We start from the raw sequence: 26,129 nt of genomic DNA on the forward strand, positions 1-26,129 counted from the left end.
GCAGGCAATGACTTTTCCCCAAGTAATTGTCTTTTAAAAATAGGCTAAAAGATAACGTTTATGACACAAAGTTTCTAATCTGTTGGCCAGAAGGCATTGGTTAGGTCGGAGCTAATTCCAATCAATCCTACCCTGAAAGCACCCTTTTTTTAATCACAGCCCCTGCCTCTCGGGGGTCACATTGCCCCATATGGCCGTCCAGTTCTTCTCTAACTAAGGTGTGTTGACTGTCCCTCGTTGACCTGCACTATTCTTTTGATCCACTGATCCAAGTCACTATTATCAAAGGTCCACTACTTACGTGTTTCTACTTGCTATCCCTGCATTTCGTATCTATTGGCAACAAGGGGACTAAATATGGATTAACATGAAAAAATATAGAAAAAAGTTTAATATGTAAACCGAACTGGTGTACATCTCATCTTTAGAGTTGAGTCACATCTGGTAACCATAGTTTCAAAGAGTTCAATTTAGTGCAATCAGGTCCTGGGCACGTGTGGGCATAACTCACTTACTGCATGGACTGGCTCTTCTATCCGTGGGGCGCACTAATTATTTTGGATACCGACTTTGATACTTTATACTTGTTTTCTTCTGAAAAACCTGTCAGCTTTCGAGTGTCTGAATTTTTTGAATTTGGGCTAGTGCACAGACCCCAACTTGCTTACATGCTGCATGTGTGTATTGATGCATACCTTTTCAATGCACTTCTTACTAATCTTCCACTTGTGCATATATTGAGGCCCGATCTTGTGGTCATGCTGCATGGGTGATTTGAAGCACATCCCCTTTCACTGCACTTTTTACTAGTCTTCCACATATGCATGTATTGGGGCCTCCATCTTGTGGTCATGCTGCATGTGTGATTTGGTGTGTACATTTTCAGTTCATTTCTTACTAATCTTCCACGTATGCATGTGTTGTGTCCCCCCCCCCAATCTTGTGGTCATGCTGCACCAGAGACGTTTTAGGGCATGGGCAAAGGGGGTTCTGGCTAAGGGCCCCAGCCTTTCAGGGGGTCTCCTGCTAGAGTGTCTTCTGTTCTGCTGACAGTCTTGCTCTGATGCACTGGAATAAATCTTCAGCATATTGTTATAAATAAATAAATACCGTTTCCCATTAATTTATTTTAATGTAAATGATGTGTAACAGTCTATTACAGACATTTTGCAGAGAAATGTTGTGTTTTAAGTTTCATGCAACATCTACAAATAACTATTTTTTGGATCAAACCAGGACCTCGTATATTAGAAACGGGAGAGTGTCACAGATTATTTGCAGAAATATTAGTGAGCTACTGCTGGGTTACAGTATTGAAAACACACGCCCCTATGCCAGAATATTACATGTAACCACTTTAGAATTTGGACTTGTGCGTCTGTGCACTGTCAGTGACCTGGCCAAAGAGGGCATGAAAGAGCCCTCTGATTGGATCGTATGGAGGTTATGATTGGATCCTAATTCCAAGATGTTCCGAACAGGGGGCTCCGAAATAGGTTCGGCCCCTGGCCCCCAACATCCTTAAGATGTTCCAGTGCCACACATGTGATTTGACGCATACCCTTTGAGTGCACTTCTCACTAACCTTCCACTAGTGCATTTATTGGGGCCCCATTTCGTGGTCATGCTGCAGGAGTGATTTGATGCATACCTTGTGAGATGTCTTGTCAATCTTGCAATTAGGCCCAGCTTGTGCACATGCTGCCTGTGTGACTCGATGTGTGCTCATGTCTTGTACAGTCTGTCTGCCATGGAGTTCAGTGGGTATCCTGTTATAGGTGAAGACACATTATCTGGGATGGTCTGTATAGGAATGTGTTAATGGTGGGATGGGCACCAGATACAGAATTCATGTAAGCCTTCTGTACTTATAATGTACTTGAGGCTCATTCAGCTCATCTGGTACTGGAGGAGGATGGTGAGGAATGAAGGCCTTTCTAGGACTGGATGACACATTTGAAACTTTCCCATGTCTCTGCAGCTCCCTTGTTGGTCTCAAGAGGCCTTACGTATTATGGTTCCTTAGGGCATAGTGAAGATACTGGGAGTGGTGTGTTTTGAATTTTATCTTGATAGCCGGGTAGGATTTACGTTTTGGGGCTAAAATCTTCCTAGAGGGCCGTTGAGGCCTGTTGAGATCAGTGGAATTTCTGTGTTTGAATGTCCTATGTTCAATTCGTGAGAATATATTTTTTAATTCTTCCTTCTTTTCATAGGATGGAGCATTGGCTGCTCTATAAATTGTAACGTTTCGACGCTTCGCTACTGATGTCCGCATAGGAAGGCTGTCATTGTACTAGAGGGTGTTTGACTTCAGCAATCCCAGATTCCACTGCATTGGTGCATACTTGATTTCTGGGATACCCATTCTGTTTACTCGCCGAGGATTAGGAATAACTCAAGCCAACCATATACATAGAACATGTGGGTCCTTGTCTCTTTTTGAGAGGCAGATTCCTTTCTAATGCAGTTTGAGGAGTTTGAACATATGGTGCCCTCTCTAATACCACACAGAAATACCACAATTTACAGCTTAATATTGACATGTAGAGCTATGAACTGATTTTATCCATCAATCACGTGTTATCGACCTATCACATGCGCTTCTGCCACCTCCATACAGAACTGCTGATCCACAAGGCCTATCCTCCCCATCATACCCTGGTCCACACTGTCATGCACGCCCAGATAATGTGTCTGCCTGTGTTCTTCTTCATTTTTCATAAATGTTAAATTTTGAAAATCCTTTTTTTCCAGAAAATGAAGAGCCTGGCTCAGCGGCGTCAGTCTGCGCCATCACTAGTTCTAAGCAAAGCACTTAACAAGTCCAGAGCGGGCAGCAGGTAAGACCTGATCAACTTTGTTTGCTAAGTTGCTTGTTCACTGATGGAAAGACTCCATTCTTTGTCACATAAGAACAGACTAAAATATATAACACCCAAGTATTCCTTCTTTGCGCAGGTCTTGTTTTTCCTGAATTTAGTGTGTATTGGAGGAACCGTGAGGTGTTAAGTTAGGTGACAAAGAACGGGTGATGAGTGTTTTGGGTAGAGCATACTTCTTGCTGCTGGAGGAGATCATTCGTTTCGTGGAAGCCACAGAAACACAAAGTTGTCCAGTCTCTTACTGCGAAGGCCACCGATGTACAGCACTGGTATTTCCTTTTGCTTCTGTCACTCCTTTTCCCTTTCGCTTGACTCCCCTCCTCTTCTGTGTCTTTGCAAGTCGAAGTTTAAAGTTGACTTGTGAGGAAGAACCTTTGGTGAGTTCCCAAGCTGCTGGGAAATAGAGGCCCTGCTGCCAAATTTTAAGTTTGCTACTGTTCAGGTGGCCCTTTCTGCTAAAAATAATTCTGCCGACGCACAAGGACCCTTTCAGTGAAAATGCACAAAACTGAACGGCTTGCCATGCATGGCAGGGCAGTTTGCGTTTTGCTCTTCAAAAATAAACCCCAAATACGGGCTTCAGATTTGAAAAGCAAAATATCAATGTTGCTGCCCAGGACCAGTCAGAAAAAAACAACACTGGAAGCCATATCATATAGGGTGGTCCTTCCTACACCTTAGAGATGGCGGTTACATTTCCACTCCCCCACAAAGAAAGTGAAACTACAGAGAGCGGGTGATGCATCTGGCAGTTGTTGCTGGAATTCCTATAACAACCACCCTCTAAATGATCCACCAGTCTTCTATACTGCTGCTGATCTCTACCACAATAAGCTTCTGCATCATATGATTAATGGAGTGAAACAGTGATGAACATTCAACTTGTGCAATGTGTTCTTGTCCTCAGCCTATCTGCGCTGAAGGAATTCTGTATGCATGTCCCACCTATATTTGTAGTTTATGCCTAGGAACTGCCTTAATTGAAATGCTTTTTGATTTCTGTCCAGTCTTCTGCTGTCATACAGAGGCAATGGGGTGCAGATGAGGGGTTGTTTAAAGCAGGCATACAAGATTTATGCTAAACCAAGCTAATCCTGCTCAGTAGATTTGTGAAACCCATATAACTTCTAAAAACTGTTTGAGTTACCTCGAGCTGTAGATTTGTAGACTGTGCCAAAGAAGGAATTTCGGACACTTTAGATTTAATGACATTCCAGAGGCAGTAATAGCTCTATCTGTGCAGCACGTTTGGTCTTACTACCCTGGAAAAGATGTACAGCTTCCAGCTATTGTGAGAAAACTGGGCTATGTAAATTACAGTAACTACTGATGCAGCTAATCGTACAGCGGAGTGCTCCCAAGTTCTTGCACGACCTGGTCCTTCTATTTGAGGGGTGTTAGCATGAACACAGATGAATTAAAATAGCCAGAAAAAAAAGTTAAACCAGGGCCTGCCGAAGGAATTACTTCTGCCTTTTTCTCAAACTAATCTGCCTCTTGTTGACGTGGATCAGCGACAGTGGTCTGGCTGGAATGTGTTCCACTGTGTTTTCCACTCAGTGCAGTTAAGTTATTGGATATTGTGTGGTATTTTTCATAGATGGAAAAATCCTACTGTACACATTTGTAAATTCTCAACTTGCCCCCCCTCACACACAAATAGAAGATATAGCTATAAATATATTGATACGGTATGATAGTCTACAAAGATTAGTGCAGGCTTTAAATCTAACCACCCCGTCAATTTGAATATTTTGTATATGTCATCAACTACACCCACCTCAACAGAGGCTGGTCTAGATGCACCTGACGTTTGTGCCAGCTGCAGACCCTGGCTTTTCTGCCCCTCTCCTCTGTTATACAAGCTGCACAAGTACTTCTCTGTGCTCCTCTCCTCTGCTGTGCAATCTTCAGACGTACTCCTGTCTGCTCTTGAAAATGTTATATAAGCTGCAGAAGTACTCCCCTCTGCTCCTCTCCTCTGCTGTGCAAGCTTCAGAAGTACTCCTGTCTGGTCTTGTATTCTGTTATACAAGCTGCAGAAGTACTCCCCTCTGCTCCTCTCCTCTGTTATACAGTTTGCAGAGGTGCGCCTCTCTGCTCCTGTTATACAAGCTACAGAGGTGCTCCTCTCTGCTCCCGCTCCTCTGTGATACAAACTGCAGAGGTGCTGTTCTCTGTTACTCTCCTCTGTTACATAAGCTGCAGATGTGCCCCTCTCTGCTCCTCTCTTCTGCTATTCAAGCTGCAGAAGTACTCACCTCCAATCCTCTACTCTGTTATACAAGGTGCAGAAGTGCTCCTCTCTACTCCTCTCCTCTGTTATTCAGACTGCAGCGGTGCTCCCCTCTGGTCGTCTCCTCTATTATACAAGCTGCAGAGGTAAGCCTCTCTGCCCCTCTCTCTTTTATACGAGCTGCAGTGGTGCCCTTCTCTGTTACTCTCCTCTGTTATACAAGCTGCAGAGGTATGCTTTTCTCCTCTGTTATACAAACTGCTGAGGTGCTCCCCTCTGCTATACCAGCTGAAGACGTACTCCTGTCGGCTCCTCTCCTCTGTTATAAAAGCTGCAGAGTTGCAAACATTTATTAGAGCAGAGCACCTGACAGGAAATGAAAGCTGCCAGGCTGTCGAAACAGATGCAAGTTAAACAAGCATTTGCAATGCAACGGGTCTCGCATTTGCTCGAGTTAGAGCTACTATCGTTGTAAACTCCTAACCGGACATTTCTTGCCACAAAAATTGAAAGGAAAAAAAAACGAGAACGATCATGCTGAAAGTGAAAACAAAAAAAACTTGCACAATCGTGCTTTGTAAAACCCAGCGCAATTGTGCTACGTGGAAAATAAAAAGATAAAGTAGTGTCGAGGAGGGCTAAACACCGTAAAAGGCATGACGTGTGCATGCCTTTCACTAATGAAAGCAAGCAGATTTTAAAAGGCAAGCCCACGAACCAATGAAAGTGACAGGCATGACATGGGTGTGGTTACAAGCCCAAAGAGAGATTACAACCGGGACGGAGCGCTTGTGCGCTCTCCCCTAAAAAACATCTGATTACCAGAGAGGTGAAGTAGCAGAGTAGGAGCCGGTGGGCAGATGGACTAAATGAAAGGGTGGCTAGATGATGAGCGGATGGATGAATGAAAGGATGGATGCTGGGGTGTTGTGAACCCCTACCCTCAGAAGCTGCAGTGGGGTGGAGTTCTTGATGGGCCTCTCCTATCTGCCACTGGGCAGACAAAGGTGAGTGGATGGATGGATGGATGAATGAATGAATGAACGGATGGATGGCTGGATGGATGGGTGAATGGATGAATGAGTGAAAAGATGGACATAAGGATTGATGAGTGAAAGAATGGATGGATGACTGAAAGGGGAGATGGTTAGATGCATGGTTGGATGACTGAAAGGGAGGGTTGGTGGATGGATGGATGAGTGAAAAGGTGGAAGGATGATTAGAGAAAAGAAGGATGGATGGCTGAGTGAAAGGGAGGGTGGATGGATGATGACAAAAAGGACGGATGGATGGATGAGTGAGTGAAAGGATGGATGGCTAAGTGAAAGGGTGGATCGAAGAGTGAAAGGATGGATGAGTGAAAGGGAGGATGGATGGATGAAAGGCTGGATGGAGGGATGGGTCATGAAAGAATGGATATGTGAAAGGAAGGGTGGATGGATGAAAAGGGTAGATGGAAGAGTGAAATAATGGATGGATGAGGGAAGGGGAGGGTGAATGGATGGACGGATGAGTGAAAATGTGAATGGATGAGTGAATGAATAGATGAGTAAAAGGGTAATTGGATGGATGAATTGTGGGTATCAGCAGGTGGATGGAAGGATGAATGAGTATATGCTTGGACGGAAGAGGCAAGAGACCCCTTCTAGGAAGGGTTGTGATGACTTGCTTCATTTGCTTGGTGCCATAACAGCTTTGGTTTGAGGTTGGGGGTATTTTATTTTCTGGCTACTTCCTTTCAGTTAGGGGCTGCAAGGGGAAGCAGATGAGAGGATAAAATGAAATTAAGGCTGGGTGGGAAGTAGGAATAAAAGAGGGGAAAATCATCCAAAAAAGAGAGAGGAATATGGACTTCAGGGGAGAGGCACCCAAGGAAGAGAACAGCACGGGATGTGATAATTGCAGAGTGGGGGAAGCACACGAGGAAGAGAGAGAGAAAACCCATATGCCCTGTGATGGAATACTTAATGTGATAGGGAAAAAGTAGTGCCATAAAAGTAAGCAGTGGAAGGATACAAGACAGCCAATCTAAAGGATGTTTGCAACTGTGCTATAGAGGAGACAAACACACGAAGAGGAAGGAAAGCCATTGAATAAGAAGCAAGCGAATTAGAGTGGCAATGCAGTGACAATAAAGTCAACAAATGGAAGCAGTGTGCAGACGCTAAGTCCACTGTAAGTTCTTGGTAGAGGCCTCAAAAATCTTTCACAACCAGGCAGCTAAAGGCTGTTTGATAGGAGTGTCCTAAAATAACGCTTGCACAACATTTTACTGTGGGGCAGGCCACTCTGAGGAAGCATGGATAATTTGAGATGGACTTAGCTGGGGCAAATTTCTCTGTATTTATAATGACTCAAACAAGGTGAAAAATCTGGTTATCAGTCAATTACTTAAAAATGCATCTGTTATGTGGTAAAATAACTCACTACTACTATTAGGTATCAAAGTGTAAATTGCTCTTACACATTTGGAGAACATTCTGAATGTATTCTCTGCCTTATGGTGGGCCTTGAAGATCTGCAGCAGTCTGTGAAGCTTTCTGTGTCTTCTCTAATTATTGAGTTCTTATGTCTTCAACCCTTGAATCTTCACCTCATTATATCTTCCCCTGTGCATTTCCTTGTTTTGTCAGGTGTCCATTGGCGCTCATGCCTGGGGTCGTGTTTTTGAAGTGCGGTCAGTAACTTTGTGTTGGAGATGTATGCTGCAACTAGCTAATCCAGGGTTTTGGGCAGTGGCGGCAGCTACTGAACGGGGTTGGTGGGGCAGGGGGATTTTAAAAAATGTGAAAAAGAAAACTTACCTACTCCATCGGGAGACAGGTTTGCCTCCTCTGTCCGCATCCTAAGCGGCCTCATCCTCTTCCGGGAAGTACACAGGCTCCCACACTCCCCTCAGCCAATCACGATGCTGCTGTCACCAGAATGACAGCAACGTCTTGATTGGTGTGAGTGGCCTGGTTCGGCGCTCACACAAGAAGTCTGACCCTGTGCACTTTTCCTCCTGGCTGTGCAATACAGTCAGGTGGAGAAATACTAAGTGCGCATGTCTGTTTGGCCGGCCGAAAACGGCTGGCCGAACAGACATGCTCACTTATGGTGCACATACCACTCCTCCACCGTCCCCACCCCACCCTAACTTGCTTCTAGATAAAAATAAAATGATAATAACATTACTTTATTATCACTTTATTTTTCCTCCTCCTGAAAGTAGTGGGGCGACGCTCCTCCTCCTTAGTGGAAGAGCCGCCGCTGGTTTTGGGGGGAAAATGTTGCAGTGATTTTCTTCCTCCAGATGTTCCTCGTAAAAGAAAGCATTAGAACACCGAATTTTAATATTCTGTAATCCGAATGTACCCCGACCAAGCACTTTTTAGCCTGTTGGTTTAAGTGTGTCACTTAAAGCATGGTCCAGGGTTTAGATTGAATTGTGTTGGTGCAGACAGATACCTCGTCTCCCATAAAATCACAGACTTGTGGTCAAGTTTGTGCACCTGGTGAGGAGACCTCTACGCCTCGGGGACGTTCTCCTTAAGAAGGAGCTAGAAGATGACAAAAGTGAGGGGACAGTCGGGGTTAAGGAATTCTGCGGCGCAAGAACGCCGAAGCAAAACACTCGCCACATGAGGCAATTTCCTGCGTTGCATCTGTCACAATACAAAATTCCATGTGGTTCGTGTTCACATTTTTGCAGGGGGGGGGTGAATGCTCAGCTAAGAAAACATGCCTTTTCGGTGTGAAAATGGATCTCTACCCTGCTGGCCTAAAACCACAGCTATTTTCGCTGTTTACATTACTTTCTTTCCTATTTCAAACCTAATTCTATCACTTTCTTGAAAAATGTATATAAATTGACTGCCCGGACCCTGGCTGCGATCAATATAAAATCGCTTTATCAGCCAGTCCTGTCCCCCACTGTGTTCCGATTGTGTAGACACAGCCCATCAGTCTCTAAATGGACCAGTTGACTGTAATACTCACCATGATGTCCTCATAGCATCATTAAGTCCACTTCCAAGCGCCACAAGCTTTGGAAGAAGTGGGAACCACAGAACAGCGAGGTTGCAGCTATTTGTGCTCTCTGTTTCGTTCAATGTGTGGTATTGAATGTTGGAGCCTAGGTACTCAGGATTCCTAACACTTACATTACAAAAACTGGACGTGCACCCTACGTATCCACCCCCGAATATCAATAGAGCACATTATTGAGGACAAGATATTTAAAAAAAAAACAACAAAAAAAAAAACAGGAAAGGAAAGTCTAGATTTTCTAAACTTAACTCTGCATATGTGGCCCTATGCGGGGGGAGGGGTGTGTGTGTGGGTGTGTGTGTGTGTGTGTGTTAAAGGTGCCTAGTTGTAGAGTGAGGAATACTAAATCTATACTTCCCTATATGTACCTACCTTTTGATATTCTGTATATTGATATTCTAGTAGCAAGATATTCTGGTGGTCGATATTCAGTAGCACAATCCAAAATCATAACTCATGCCAAGGGCCCCAGAAGACACTGTGTATTTCCCAAGCAGGATCACACCTCCTGTCTCATCAGTGTTTCTTCATGAGTTTTAATAGACTGCCACACACACCTGATACATCCCTTCTTATGTCCCTTTAATCTCAACCTCCTGCTCCCCTGTAGACACAGGGACTGTTATATTGAATGCACCTCTTTGAAAGTGCCTCTGAGGTCACATGTCTAGTGCAATAGGGGCGTGCCGAAGGACATGAATACTTGGTGAAACTGTAGATATTGCAGGATCATTTGTAAAATAGTATACTTTAAATTTGGAGATAGTGTACCCAGTGTTTAATTTGTAAAAAAAATAATATATATATTAAGTACCAGGGCCCATGGTAATGCACATAGGTCCACTGCAGCTGACACAACGCACCTGTCAGTTTAAACAGTAGGTTAAAGTCCCTCTTTTATATTTTTTAAACATAAATATTAAACAGTTAGATGCTCACTAATGAACATTGCTTACAAATACACACACAGCACCACTATGTGGTGGTTTCTCATAAATACATGCTGGTGTTTACAAGTAAGTGCTGGTGCTGAGCAATGGCAAACACCAGCACAAATTAAGCACTGACTCTACCTCGGGACAAGTTGGGAATAATTAGCTTGGTTGGAAGGTCAGGAGCATCTCACACAGTAAGATCAAGAGCCGCAGCCCTCCTGATTTAAAACTCCTCAGTGATTCCCAAGCAATTTATGTCATGGTCTTTTTACTCGTCAGTTTATGTTCATTGTCTTTCACTGAAAAGTAAAAAAAAATTCAGATGAAAAAATATTTCCTCAAATTATGTTACGCAAATTTTGTATTTGTATTCTGTTTTGCATACAAATAAAGACGGCACGATTAAAACTGGGAGCCTTCCTAAAACATTTGTTAATGTCCACGTTCCATTTCTCACCAAAGGTCGCTTTTTACAACAGTCTGCAAATAAAGCAGTTAAGCTGTCTTAAAGCCGGGGAGTCTCAGAAACATGCATAGTAACTCAAAGCCCCATAAATATCTTTTAGGAGTTCCATTCTCCTTTTATAATAACATTTACTTTAAGATTTCCTTAGCTGCCAGGCCAGCTTAAGATAATTACCAGCCAAAAGGCAGTGTTTCCCTCATGTAGTCCGAAGGGGTCAACGCTGCTGCTTTTCAGTAGAGTCAACAAGATTCTTGCATTGGCGCTTTGCTGCCATCTCTTTTTAGTGAGTGACATCCTGAACATGCAAGTGAACGCTCTTTATTCTGGTTGCTTGAGTAGGTTGTTCTTCTCTTCCCTTTGCATTACCTTCCCAGGACCTCAACATCTATTTTGTTTGTTGATGGTTGTGTACAAGGACACCAACAACGCCTTCACACGGCTTATGGGGATAAATATGGCAGTTCTGTGTTGAGTCTTAAGACAACCACCAAGAAAGTAACACAATGATGGCTCTTTATACACCACTTGTGATAATATGTAGTCATCCTTTCATACATGCCAACATTTTGGAAAAGAAAAGTGAAAAATGTAAAAAAAAAAGAATCGGGAAAATGTATTTCACCCATTGACTTCTATGAAAGCTAAAGTATTTGCAGGGGGAATACAACCGAAATAAAGCTTTTCTTGGCTTTAATAATCGGGAGTATCCCGCCGCAGGTCAATTGGCATCTATACCCTTTGCCTTCAAATGTATCTGTCGTATGCTCTGGTTTTCAGGTCTGGCGTCAGCCAAAACCCGTCTCTTATCCAGTCTTCTTCATTCACATTTTTCGTTCACCCACTACAGCATGGGGATAATGGATCAGCCCACTTCAGCTGATGGCTAACTTCAATGTGAGTGAGTCATTCTGCTGTTTCACAAAGAGCACATCTACACCCAAAACAGTTCCCTTACCCGCCAAGGATTGCTATTTTTTTTCTAATGACAGATGATGTCCCAGCAGCTTCCCCAATAATAATGTTTTGCAAAAAGACAACAAAATAAGCACTGCCAAAGCCAAAAGGCTAGCAGCCACAAGCAGAACCCTTGGCTTTGCTGATCCTTGTTTTTTCTTGCAAATGGCATCATCTTATTCATGACAACACAAGTGACTTTATTTGTATTTCATAGCACCAACCATCTTGCCTTGTGACAGGCAAAAATGGAATGACGGAACTGAGTGAGGTAGATGGTTTTGGTGGGGATAGTACTGTGCATGTAAGTAAAAATGGGAAGGTAAAATCACAAATGTTTACACAGTGGACCTGGGCCACCCATGGCGTTTTAGCCAGTTAAATGTTTTTATGAACAAAACTGTTTCAGGCTTTTCCTAAAAAGTAGGTGGTTTGGATTCGCTTGAAAGGATGGATGAGCTGTATTCTACACTCCTTCCTCCTGTCCATTTGAGGGTGATGGAGGGGGCAGGGAGCAACCAATGCAGGTTATCACGGCTTTGCTCCAAAAGGCATTGTGACGATATAGAGAACTTAAACTACAAAACTATACTCCACTGTGAGCCAATTCTGCTTTTAAGCAGCCTTTTCTGATGTTTGAAAAAATAATCTACGCACTTGGTTTTCTACTCTTGGCATCTTGTTTCGATTATGATGTATTTCTTATTTAAAATGCGTTATGTTTTGATAACCATATGCCGATGTGGCATGTTCTAGCAGGAACACTGCCTATTCAGGGTGCTACATCCTATGCACTGGTGCTTGTGGCTTACTTTTTTCCTAACTATTAGCCACTGGGTGTTTTGCAATATTTCAATCCCTGGACTCTGCATTCCAAGGTTGCTGACATGGATACGGTTTAGCCCCCTGAAAGCTCTAGGAGCCATGGCAAAACTTGGTGTTTGCAATATAGAATTTGAGGTTAGGTACTGGGAGATTCCAGCCACCTGTAGAAACAGGGTATTTTTCTCCAGAGAGCCTGACAGGTTTTTACCATGTACCAGTGTTTACCAGCAGGTTTGCTGCTCTCTCGTAGGATGTGTAGAATTTTTGGGATCTTCAATGTAGTGTTGCATTTATATTCTCCTACCTTCTGAAGGTGTGTTAGGTGGTGCAATGATTATTTTGAGGGTGTGTAGCTGCATAATCTAGCAGTTTAGATGGTATTTAGGAGGGTGGCTTGGCCCTCTGGGCTATTTCGATTTCTCTGGTGCTTTCTTCTTTCTTGTATGGTTGTGGTACTGTTATGTGCGGCTTTCTGTGGTGCTTCCACATGAAGGAGTGTGTGTGTGTATGTATGTATATATATATATATATATATATATATATATATATATATATATATATATATATATATATATATATATTTTTTTTTTTTTTTCTATTTTTTTTTTTTTTATGTCCTCCTTTGTCTCAATAAACCAGCCAAACCTGGAAATCAGTGGGCAGGCTGAGGCAAGGAATGCAGGCTAGTTGTTATGCGCTCCCCTGCGTCGGTCCACCTTCACCCCGGAAGCAGCATTAATCCGCTGTCAGGTTTCCGCGTGCAGCAGTATAAAAATGACACTTGGGAACCAGTATGTATCGGTAATTACTTACCAGATGCCTTACTTACCTTGATTCCTGTAGGTCTTGTTGCTGCTGACTTCAATTTTGTTCTGGTCACTCTGCTGCCTGCCTTGCGACCCTTGAAGGTGTTTTCTCAGTACCTACTGCCTGCTCTTGCGCAGCTGTGTTGTGCTGGTATCTCTGCTGTTTTTTGGAAGTCTTTCTGTTCTTCAAAATCATCAAAAATCACTGGCAAAGTCAATGGGTCTCGTAGATGAGACCTCTTTGCTTTGCCGATTCTTGTTTGCAGCAGTGCCACCATCTACATTTATACTTGTCTCCTGAAAATATGTTAGTGTGACTACTGCTCTTGAACAGCTTCTAGCAACGACATAATTTCATTAGGTCACTCGTGTATCGATTTCGCATTTAACATAGAACCAAGTGTGCAGCCAGGATCTTTATGAAATGAAGCATCAATAAATGGCTTAGAAGGATAAACCAAATTCTGTGAGATAAATTAGACCATAGATTGAAAAGAGTTTGTGATATCAGTGACATTATCCAGTACTTAATTTGTGCTTGTTGTTTCCGGTGCTGAGCACCGGCACTTATTTTTGAGGGCCGGCGCTTAGTCTTCTGCCGCAGGAATCTGCTGCGAGCAAAACACACATGTGGGAAAGATGAAGGAAGAGAAAAACGAAAAAGCATCAGAAAGGGAGAAAGCAGGAAGCTGCAAGAGTGAGCTGAAGGGGCAGGGAGTGGCTGCAAATGGATTGAAGAGGCCAGAGATGGCTTCAGGATTACGCTGCCTCAATATTCCGTGTTCCCACATTTAAATGCAGCAGCCACGTGTTTAAGCGCAGGGCTTCAGGCACCGCCACGTTCTAATTTACAAATTAAGCACTGACATTATCAGCCTGTAAAGTGTTTCAGAGTGTTAGTAGCTGCACTACTACCTCGGTGGTACTCCAGCTTCAGCGTTGCCTGCCAGCTATGGCAAAGTTCCCACAAAGTAAACAGTCGAGAAGTGCCCAAAATGTAAAAGTTGGATTCCATGAGGAATTTCCTTGAAAGCAGTTGTTGAAGCGACAGGGTTCCTCTCAGAGAAAACATGAGTAAAATATTTCATCAGTCCTAAAACAGCATTAAAGTCGAGAAACCAATCACATACAATTCCCAAACCACTGAATATCTAATTATTAAAATTATCAAATGAGAAAAGTTCACCCCTACAGAGAAAAACATCACTCGTCAGCTGCACAGCCTCATGTCAGAGCAATGGCACCAGGGCTAGAGGAGTCTTGCGATAAGTTCCAGCCCTTTCAGTAGCAGCAAAAGAGAATCTTTCTAGAAACGCACACAGTTAAGAACCTGAACCACAATGTAATTTCTGGCAAAATATAAAAGATGTTTTTTAAGAATCGCATTTATACATATGCTTCATGCTTGCTGAGCTGGTGCCTTGTTTGAAGATGGCGCCTGTGCAATTTGAGCAGTTATTTTGAAATCGTTTTGAACGCCGTTTAGTTTATAAACTTGAAGGTGTCTGCGGGAGTACAATCGAAACGTAGCTCTGGTGGAATATACTCAGTGTGCAATGCGGTGAAGAGAAACCTAGAGTACCTGAATAAATGTCTTTTGAGACTTACCGACCAGCATTCAGCTCTGTGCCCTCCCTACAATATATTATAAGTACAGTATTGTGTTTGGCCGTCGTTTGCACCCTGGGTCATACTGTGAGTTGTTTGGGATTTTTTTCTGGAATTTAACACTTCAATAAATTGTTTAACTCAAGCATGCCAAGGCAGGCAGTGATACCCTTGCTCATAAACATGGGTGTGACGTGTTTCTCGGAATGTTGCACAGTTCATTAAGAAAGTTGTTTGTCACCAGTTAATGATATGCAAAATACCAAATAGCTGATAAGCGGACACAAGAGATAAGATTAGGCAGAACTGTGGCAAGTGTAACTTGTTAACCAAAGTAAATACCCAAAACATCAAATGGCAGAGAGTTCAGTAGGAAGTGACTACCTGTAATATGGTTTCGGAAGCTTTAGGAGCGGTGATGATTTTAGGAAATCAAGCCGAAAATTCGCAGTGATTTTATTTTTTGCAAGATGTCACATTTGCCATTCACTTTAATTTAAAAAAAAAAAAATGTGAACTTTGCCCTTTCCATTTTCTCCTTTTTGTTTAGGACCATCGTCTTTGCTTCCATCCCAATATGGAAATGCCCATACTGAAGATGGGATTCAGTAGATGGACTTAAGAGCACCGTGTGCACTTACTTTTGGCTGCCCTGGCAGCTTTTTCCTCACTACTGAGGTTTAGATTGTGCAAAATATTGGGAAGCAAATGGCAAATTCCGACAAACATGGGCATTGCCAGTAGGTCAGGTGTTGCCTGCCAGCCTTTTTTAATTCGTCAACGCTTTCTTTGTTTTTCATGGATTCGGTTTTTGTTTTGAAAAACCTCATTGCTGGGCAAGCAGCCAGACACTCGCCAATGGGGAAAAAAACAAGCATTTGCAATGCAATGGATCTCGCATTTGCTCGAGTTAGAGCTATTAGCATTGTAAACTTCTAACCGGACTTTTCTTGCTATATAATTTGAAAATTTTAAATAAAACAGTTTCACTAACTAACCAGACTCTTCTTGCCATATAAACTGAAAACTAAAAGTTTCACATAAGCGAGCTGACCACCGCTATCAGCGCAAAGCAGACACACAAAGGGAAATAAAAGTTCACTCGCAGTGAAACCTATTGGCAAAAGTGCAATTATCCATGTAACCGGCAAAAGTGCAATTATCCATGTAACTGGCAAAAGTGCAATTATCTATGTACCCAGCAAAAGTGTGATTACCTATGTAACAGAATCGATGTTATGCAAAGCGCTAGACTACTGCCCAGCGAGATCGCGATGCAAAATAAAGAGAAAAAGTAGTCCAGAAACCAGATGGAAAACATCGAGCCTTGCATGTTTTCAGTAGTTGGTCGGTGCGTTTGAGGAGGGCTAAACACCGGAAAAGGCATGACGTATGCATGCCTTTCACTAATGAAAGCAAACAGATTTTAAAAAGCAAGCCCATGAACCAATTAAAGTGACTGAAGTGTCATGGGTGTGGTTAGAAACCCAAAGAGAGATTACAGCAGGGGACGGAGCGCTTTGTGCTCGCCCCTAAAAATGACTAAAAAGAAAAAATAGTTTTTGATCTCAAAAACCACATATCACCACAGTAGTCCCTGGCTTTAAAGGGAACTTCTTTTTTGTGTGGTTGTGCTCCTTCTAAAAGGTCAGAGTGTCTTCACTCATAGTTATGTTAGCCAATAGCTGAAGTGTGCACTTATTGCTCCATGGTATATTCTGTAGTGGGTGAAAGAAAATGTGAATGACTCAATAATAGACCAATGGATGGAAAAAGCTGTCTAAAACCCTTGTAGGTATTTTACTTGTTTAATTTTAGTAAAATAAAAGGTCCTCTAACTCCAGACTTGTACATGTAGAGGGTAAAAGACATCTTGTAACAAACTTTTTCGTCATTTTTGTAGAGAAGGTATTTTTTTAGCTTGCATACCTAACAACAAATGCTGCTGTGTGTGTTTTTTCTATACAGGAGCGTCTAATGTTTTTTTATTGTCAATGCCTGTTCTGTCATCTTTCTGCATGAAAAGGGCTGATTTCTGTTTTACTTGAGGACTTGCGACAATCATCTTTGGAAAAAAACACTATGTTCACACCGAGGCACCCTCCTTTCAAGCCCAATTAAGAAATAATTCCCTGACATTGGTTTATTAAAGGTTGGATAGTTTCTACCAAGTGGATTCTTACGAGAATAATTTGTGAACATTCTAGTTAATAATAAACCATAAATGTAATGAAACGGATGTCCCTAGGCTATATTTTGTGTAAATTTGATGTAAGGTCCTTAAGTCATAATCTTAAAAATCATATGCATAGTGTTTTTGTACCGGGGCACTTACACCTGCTTGATGTAGGCTAGTTATTATTCTTTTACTCCAGCCATAACAAATCCATCATTAAGGTTTCAGTTTGTTTGGTAAGTTACCATAAATTCGCAAAAAAGGAGGAAAGTCACAAAAATGAAGATTTGGAAATCTTCAAGACGGTGATCATGTTACTTGCAAAAAGCTAATATATTTACGTAAAAAAAGCTAATAAAATATTTACCTATTCATATTCCATTAACACTAATATAACACACTCCGAACCTCCACTGAATATCACTGTGATCAAACTCAAGACTATGCAGCACGCTCCACTGGGTCAAAGCTGTAACAAGCAGAGCCAGAACTTACTCTTCCTCATGAAATAACTCCTTTAACATGTACCAGTGACCCAGGAATGTGGTAAGGAGAGTTCAGTTTTCAAAGTAATGCCACTGGCTGCACATTAACCTTTATTACGTGTCTGAACATTAAGTTATATTTGATTTGGAACAAAACTTGACAGCACTGTCTATTGGGTATACCTTGACTGCGGTGCCACAGGTCACACTGGTTGGTGAATGTAACTACTGAGACGAGCTCAATCACTGCAGTCCTAAGGAGAACACGCAGTACCACCCCTGGTTACTGGGGGCTGATGGCTGCAGGTGGAGAGCACCAACACTCAATTCTGGGGACTGTGGCTTGTTTTCTTAATCAGACTTTGATCTAGAGTAAGGGAGAGAAAGGAGAAAAGGTGAAAAGGAGAAGGAAGAGAGGATATGAAGTCAGTAACAAAGGAAAGGAAGTGGGGAGGGGATGAAAGAGATGAGAAGCACATTGTGGTGAAAGATAGAGCCATGAGGTTGAATGAAGACTAAGAAGCCTGGCTGTTTGGCAGGTCACATTGCAAGGAAAGTTTGGTCTTTCTGACCATGCAGTTATTTTGTAAATAACTTTAATAAAGTGAGCATGCTCTATCACCATTCAAACTGAGTTGCTATCTATAGCCAGACACTCCAGAATTGTGTGGCAATGGAGGATCAAATTGAGGTTTAATAAATCATGCAACATAGAAAGGTGAATTAACTGGCATTATTCTTCACAGTCCGATATTTTAATGCAGACATATTGATACAGGTGGAATCCCAATATTCCAATATTGTAGAAAATATAAAGGCTTTTGAAAAAGAAAATAATACACATTCGGTAGACCCCATTCACATGTCATTAATCAACAAATGTTCCTCTTGTGTAGAAACATGCTTTTATTTACGTTAACCTCTCTGACTCCTGGAGTAATTTAGTGTGTAAAAAACGTACAATGCTACTTTCACCCGAAAGCAAACTTGCATCTTCACTTTTCTTGTAATTAAAGATTTTGCCTATTTTATTTTGCGCATTCCAGGCATGTTTTAAACTTGTCTTTTATTTCAGATTTATTTTGTGACCACACTGTGAATCCCTGGAATCACCTTTTTAAAAAAAAAAAAAAAAAAAAAAAAGCCCTGCATATGAGTCCGGGCCTGATTGGTAAAAGAACGAGTGCCTGATGTGCCCAAAGTTCTGCTGCAAAGCCCTTAGTGTCCATGAGGGGAATACAAAGTCTGCGTTGTCGGCACCTCGTTAATCCACTACCTGACATCTCTGACCTCTTCATCTCGCTTCTGTAGGTTCTAGCTTTCTCCCTGTACGATGGTTTCTCCTTCTATCTCTGTCTTCTTCTGTCCCCTTTGTGTGTTTTCCCTCTCTCTTTTTTTATATGAGGAGGAAAGTAAGTGTCTGTCCCCAAGAATGAGTGCTTGTGGGCCCCATGGGCAACCACCCAAGCACTGATCAGAGTATTATAAACATACTACTTAAATGTCTCATTGGGGTACACTGTAAGAATGAAGATATCCAACCTTGGAATGAATAGTAGATTGACTGAGATTTTTCCAAACTCTAAATGCCCTCTTCAAACAGCTTCTGGTTTGGGACAGTGTCTGTGTTGGAACAGAAATGTGAAGGAATTATGAAACAAAGAGGGAATGGAGATTTTCTTAGCCTTTGTGAAAGAAAGTCTTGATTTTATTAAAGACACGGGGCGAGTATTATGCTATCTTTTCCTACTTTAGTAGAATAGCAGCCAAGATAAAATATCAACTCCCAGCATTCCAGTTGAAAAAAATAGGATCTGACATCACAAGAGAACCACCAATCACTTAAGAGCAATGTAATAAATGTCTTGACTGAGAGCAACAAGTCCTCTTTTCTTGTGTAAGCAGTTAGTTTTACAAACATAGAAATAGTAAGGAGAATAATCAACAAAGCCAAAAGAACAGTGAAAAGGCCTTTAAAACAGTCAATGACTGGAACCATCCATGGATTTAAATCCAGAACGTTGAAGTCTGAGTCTATAGGAGTCTTGAAGTCGAACCGGGATAAAGTAGGGAGATGTCTCTGATGGCACTGTTGAAGGATCGACTGCTCATTGAGGTGCTTGATTAGGAGTGACTGTCAAACCTAAGTAAATAAAAAGGGGGAGGGTTAAGAAGAACAGTGTGGAGGAATAATACTCGCCTCTGTGTCTTTAATAAAATCAAGACTCTTTCTCAAAGGCTAAGAAAATCTCCATTTTATTACAAGACCCGGAGGCGCCTATTTTGCTAGTTCAAAGCATAGCAACAATATCATTAGCAACATGAGAAACAGGTTTGCAATAATAAGTTCTAAAGGTTGCCACATTCGACGGATTTGAGTATGTCAGCCAGACCTGAGCGGCCCAAAAAGCCTTAGATGCCATAGCTCCTCTGGTGGAGTGAGCCCCAAAAACAGAAGTATTGATACCTGCCAAACCCATGAGCCATTTGACCCAAAGGGCCAACGTAGGGGAAGAAACCAGGTTATGTGGAGATCTAAAATAAACGAGAAGCTGAAGAAAGGCTGACTTTCTCAAATCTTTTGTTATGAGAATATATCTGGTCTTAAGCAACTACCCACACACAACTTTGGTTGATCAGGAAAGTAAGGGTAAAACACTGACTTTAAGTTTGTTTTTGTCCTTCTGTGGATGTGAAAGAAAACTTCGAAGAAGTAAATGACAATTATCAGGTTGATTGAGAAAAATTTTAAGACATCATTGACATCCCACATTGAATTATATTTGGGTAATGGTGGTTTAGAAAAACGTACTCCCTTTAATAGACGACATATCAATGGGTGTTCTCCAACTGGTTTCCCATTCACTCTGGTGTGTTTTGTTGAGATCGTTGATCTGTAGGTGTTGTCTGTCCTAAAGGTTTTGCCCTGGGAGGCCAAGGATGCTAGGAAATTGACTACCAAAGTTACATCCACTGCAAAGGGATCTGCACCCCTGCCGATGCACCAACAATGCCATACTCCCCAGGCTGATTTGTAAGCTTTTGATGTTTCAGGAGCCCAAGATTGTTGTATGAACTGGACAGCCTCTGCCAAAATGCCTGGGGTTCTCTAGGAAGACCCAAAACTATCCAGGCTAGAAGCCAAAGTGATTGATTGATGGCCAGCTCGTGAGGAAGACCCTGGGGATCCAGTAATAGCAAAGGAAACTGAGGCAGAAGAAAAGGGGGATCTATGGCCAGCTCCAGAACCAAAGGGAACCAAGGTTGACCTTGCCAAAAAGGAGTGATCAAAACAATTCTTGCTTGTTGACGTCGAACTTGCACCAGGACTAGGGAGATCATAAGGAGGGGAGAAAAAGCGCAACTTGTCTGACCGCGCCAATCCTGTAGGAAGGCATCTGTTGCTAATCTAAGTGGATCTGGTCTCCAGCTGTAGAAAGAGGGAAGATGAGCATTCAACCGTGAAGCGAAAAGATCCATCGCGAAGGAACCGAAGATTTTTGAATAATGAAGGATGAATATGCCAATCGCTGGAATCTCCAAGGTGTCTGGAACACCAATCGGCGATAGTGTTCATGTTGCCTGGGAGAAATTCTCCTTTAAGAGAGATATGTTTTGGAAGACAAAAATCCCAGAAACTCTTGGCTAATTCTGCGAGAGGTTTGGATCTTGTCTTGCCTAGATGATTTATGTAGCAAACCGCAGTAAGACTGTCCATGCGAAGAATGATGGAGCAACTTACTTTGTTTTTTGCAAAAGAACGGATCACAAAGGAACCTGCAAGAATATCTAAACAGTTTATGTGCAAAGACAACTCCTCTTTTGACTATACCCCGCCATTCGAGAACTGACCACATCTTGCGCCCCAACCAGTCCGACTTGCATCTGATTCTAAAACAAGATCTGGTGCTGTAGAGAAAATTGCTTTTCCGTTCCATGCTTCAAGATGATCTAACCACCAATGGAGTTCGGCCAGAGAGTCTTGATCTAGTCTGATGGAGTCTGAATGCCCTAGACCCTTTCTTTCGAAGATGAGAGATCTTTAAACGTTGATGTGCTCGATAATGGAGAGGTCCCGGAAAAATGGCCTGAATCGAAGAGGCAAGGAGAGACCGATGGTTTGGGATAACCTTCGGAGAGATATAGTTGGATGGGAAAGAACAAGGGAAATCTCCTTCGTTATGTGGGAAATCTTTTCCCCTGGGAGCTGAAGAGTTGATGTTTCTGAATTTACAAGAAAACCTACAAAATGTATCTGTTTCGATGGGGTCATGGATGATTTGTCTCTGTTGATCACGAAACCCAAGCTCCGGAGGAGGGATACGAAATAAGAGAGAGAGTTGATTAAAGTGAACCTGTCTTTGTGCAGGAGAAGAAAATCGTCTAGATAAACGAGTAACCTGATTCCTTGTGCTCTCATGCGAGTGATGACCGGCTTGAGAACCTTGGTGAAACACCAAAGAGCTGAAGATAGACCAAAGGGAAGGCTTCTGAACTGAAAAAAACTTGTTTTTCCACTGGAATTGAAGGAATTTCCTGCAAGAATGATGCATTGAAATGGAAAGATAAGCATCTTGGAGATCTAGGCGAACCATCCAGTCATTTTCCAATAGAGGGTCTCGAAGATGAAGAATATACTCCATCTTGAAATGTTGATACACTACGTACTTGTTGAATAATTTTAGGTTGATTACAGGATGATACGTTTTGTTCTATTTGCGAACCAAAAACAACGTGCTAACGAACACCGAAGGATTGGGAGCACATCTTTCTATTGCTTTTTGCATAGAAGGGAATGAATCTCTTGGGATAGGAGACATTCCTGCTCTTTGGAAAACAAAAGGGGTCATGGAAATGCTTGCTGAGAAGGAATTGAATAAAGATCTATCTGATAACTCTGTATTGTTTGTAAAACCCAAGGATCTGACGTTATCATTGCCCAGGCTGAAAGGCAAAACTTTGTTCGACCATCAAATTGATAGAGGGCCAAAAGGAAAAAGTCTTACCTGGGTTTTGATTTCCCTTGGCTCTGTATCCCCGATATCTGTGAGATCTGGGCCTTTGCGGGTAAAATTGAAGTCTGTAGTCTTGTTGGAATACTGGGGAGCCTCTGGTTTGGTTAACCATACCTCTTGAAATGTAGCAGCCGGCAAAGCGACTCCTGCCTTTGCCTGTCCTGCCAAAAACCTGACTATTGAAAATTTTCTGCATGGAAGTTTGCGCTTTGTTGATAGAGGTGAAAGTGGCAACATATTTGCTTAGTTCTTTAATAAATGAGTCACCAAAGAGTAAGCCGTTTGCCTCCTGTCCTGCTTCCCTAGACGCGAAGTTGCCTAATTTTGGGTCAGTCTTGAAAAACAAACTTTTGGGCTGCTCCTGGGCTATGGCAGAATGTTGGTGCCTTCGATCCTTGCTTCTTCGGCTAAATCCAAAATTCTGGTAAGAGGGCCAGACAGGTCTAATAGTCTATCCTGGCAGTTGGTCCAAGCTCAGTCAACACCTTTTTTCGGGTCCTTGCCAAATTTTGTAAAAACATTAACATGTTAGAGTCTATGGAGGGGGTGGCCGTGATATTATTTGGTAGATCTGGCCTGGGACACTCCGAACGCAGTCTACTGCATGACAATTTATCAAGGGGTTGTCTTAATCTTTTAGAGACATACTGAGACATATGCTTGATTGGAGACCATTCCGTAGAATTATGGTGACGGATAAGAGTTGGGTCAAACATCGGTTGACCAGCAAAATCTAAAATAGATTCAGAAAGATTTTTATTTACTTGTGAGGACTCTCCCAATTTTACTCCTCTTCTCCAAAGGCCCCGACCAGATCATTATGTCTGGATCTTCCTTATCTGAATCACCCGAATTATCATCTGTGTCTCTTATGTGGGAAAACTAAATTGGAAAATTTTACTTACTGGAAGTGCCCGACCCAGCGAGATTGTGAGAAGATGGAGAGTTCTTGGAAGGGGATGAAACTTCAGGCCCACGCTTATTTGGTTCTTTGTTCTTAACATTAGGAGGCTCTTTATTCAATAATTTTTTCATTGAGACCTCTAAGGTCTTTGAGAGGTGAGACATAGAGTTAGCAACTGCCTTTTGCCAGAAATCTTTAATAAAGGCAATTAATGTTATTTTTAAAAATATGAGCCTCCTCTTCATCAGAAAGAATGTTCATAATTACAGTAATATGAAAAGGGGTAGGCACCTGAAGACAGTCGTTGTGCAGGAACAACAAAAAACAACCAGGATTTGAGGGGTTAAAATTGGGAAACTCCAGGAAAGGGCGGAGCCAAGGCAGCACATGGACGAGGCTAAAGCCGAAGGCAGGCGGCAACGATATTGGCGTTGGGCCTTCTTCTGAAGCATATGAGCGTCGAGAGAACCAGCCAACAACAAGCGGGCCTACCAAATGCAGTGTGATGCCGCACGCGAGCCTTCTGAGGGGAAGAGGAGAGGAATAACGGACGTTGGCGAACGTTCTAAAGGGAGAGCCCGAAGGCGAAAAACGGGCCGCCTCCCGAGCTTTGAGCAATTATGTGAAAAGATATGTGAAAAGATATCCAACCCACAAACGGCAACCAATATGTGAATAACGACATAAATATATTCAGTAAAATGATAAAATGATAAAGAGAAGTACTTACCTCGACTGTGAGCAGCAAGAAAGGGAGGACCTGTTGCTCTCAGTCAAGGCATTTATTACATGGCTCTTATGTGATTGGTGGTTCTCTTGTGATGTCAGATTGTAGTTTTCTCAACTTGAATGCTGGGAATGGCTGCTATTGTATTAAAGCAAGAAAAGATAGCTCTAAGGAGCCTCTGGGTCTTGTAATAAAATCCTTATTTTCACCCTATGTTTCTATTGAAGAGTTGTTTCATGCTGCAGCCAAGAGGGCTTGTCCAGAGCATCAGTTGGGGGCACTGTATCTATCTGGACAACACCTTCACATCTTTTTTTTTTTTTTTTTTTTTTTTACCTGGAAACCTTATTCATCATCTGAAATGTCACCGGCTAACTTATATAAAGGTGTATCACTTGTGCATTAATACGCAGCTGCTGCCAATTGCACAGCCGATCTATAATTATGCAGAAAACCCCACTGCCTGAGATGTTTGGAAGGCTGAGTGTATGTCTTGGGTCAGATGCTGTAGGTTATCTATAGGGCCAATGGGCTCATTTCACAGCTAAAACACTTAAAACATTTAAATTTGCAATGTAAGGACCATGAGGCCTGAACGGTCTGCCCGTGGTTAACATCTTAGTCACTTGCTTCCCTTACATGTTTTTAAAACGTTTTAAGACTAAGGGGGATAATTACGAACCTGCGGTGGCGGTCTCACCACCGCCAAAGCAGTGATCTGACCGCTTCGGCGGCGGTCTGACCCCTATATTGCGACCGTGGTGGTTGCGCCATGGTTGGACCGCCAGCACTGCCAGTTTCCCTCCACAGGAGGGGCTGGGGTGCTGGCAGTCCTAATCCTCCAGGGCAGCACTGCATGCTGCACTGCCCTGGGGATTACGATCACCCTCTCTGCCAGCATTTACATGGCAGTAGCACTACCATGTAAAGGCTAGCAGAGACGGGTTGCAGGGAGCCCCAGGGGTGCCCCTGCACTGCCGATTAACTTGGCATGGGCAGTCCAGCGTACCCCATGGCCAGGGCGTCATGCAAATCACTACCTGCATTGCAGACAATGAATTGCACAATGGGTGCTGGTGCACCCTACGCACCGCAACATTGCCGCCAGCTCAATTATGAGCTGGTGTCAATTTTGTAGGCTATTCCCCGCTAGGCCAGCGGGCAGAAACACAATTTCCACCCGCTGACCGAGTGGGGAACTCGTAATGGGGCCCACGGGAAGGGAGCCGCACTTAGCTGAAAAAAATAAGGAGCATTTTTTGCAATGCTGAAGTGCGATTGAAACAAAGATTTTAATTTTAAAAGGATCAAAACAAATCAAGACACTTTTACTTGCCTGTGTCCAAATGATAAATATTCACAGAAACCCAAATTCCACACATTAAAAACTCTATGTCCGGCCAAATTTATTAGCCATTTCAAAGGAATATATGTTAACTGTAAATGATAGTGCACTACCACACTATGCTTGAGTAATATATTTGTGCCAGTGTGCCCCAAAATGCACCACCAGCAACATACTGCCCCCATAGCACTCTTCTGCTACATACATTTGCTACACTTTGTTTGCAGCTAGGATTTTTCCCAATCCCTATGACTTCACGATGTCACCATCCAAACTCTGAAAAATGTACCAGCACCACTGGGGAAAAGGTACTAAACAATATCACTGAATCCAGTTTTAAAACAAACCCTTGCAAGTTTTTCCTAGCAAGATTGTGGGTGAACCTTCCACTATTTGTTGCTGGTGTTCTTTTTATTTATTTCACAAAGTCATTTCAACAAGGAGTGTGTTTACTATACATGATCTTATACAATCATCCCACTTGTGTATGACTTTCACACACAAATTGAGAAATATGCATGTAGCCTAACTTTCAATCTGAGGAATCGGGTCTAAGTCCCAGTGTTGGCTCTGGGCGGACCACTCCATCTCCAAAATACAATTAATCTGACCTTTCACATTGTAATCTGGTGCTCATGTAAAGTGCTCCAATGTCCTTGGCAGTGTCCTTGTAGAACTGATGTTTGTGTGTGTGTGTGTGTGTGTGTATATATATATATATATATATATA

The 26,129-nt window shown here is 42.4% G+C and overlaps 1 protein-coding gene across 1 annotated transcript in view; it reads left to right on the forward strand.

The window, feature by feature from the left end:
* ARHGAP20 (Rho GTPase activating protein 20) overlaps window positions 1–26,129 on the forward strand; it is a 252,881-nt gene that overhangs the window by 82,782 nt on the left and 143,970 nt on the right. The window contains exon 2 of the mRNA XM_069202303.1: window positions 2,758–2,843. Within this exon, the coding sequence (XP_069058404.1) occupies window positions 2,758–2,843 (86 nt within the window). The remainder of the gene's footprint in view (window positions 1–2,757; window positions 2,844–26,129) is intronic.

The sequence above is a fragment of the Pleurodeles waltl genome, chromosome 8 (assembly GCF_031143425.1).
Source record: "Pleurodeles waltl isolate 20211129_DDA chromosome 8, aPleWal1.hap1.20221129, whole genome shotgun sequence".
In the NCBI taxonomy this organism is placed as follows: Eukaryota; Metazoa; Chordata; class Amphibia; order Caudata; family Salamandridae; genus Pleurodeles; species Pleurodeles waltl.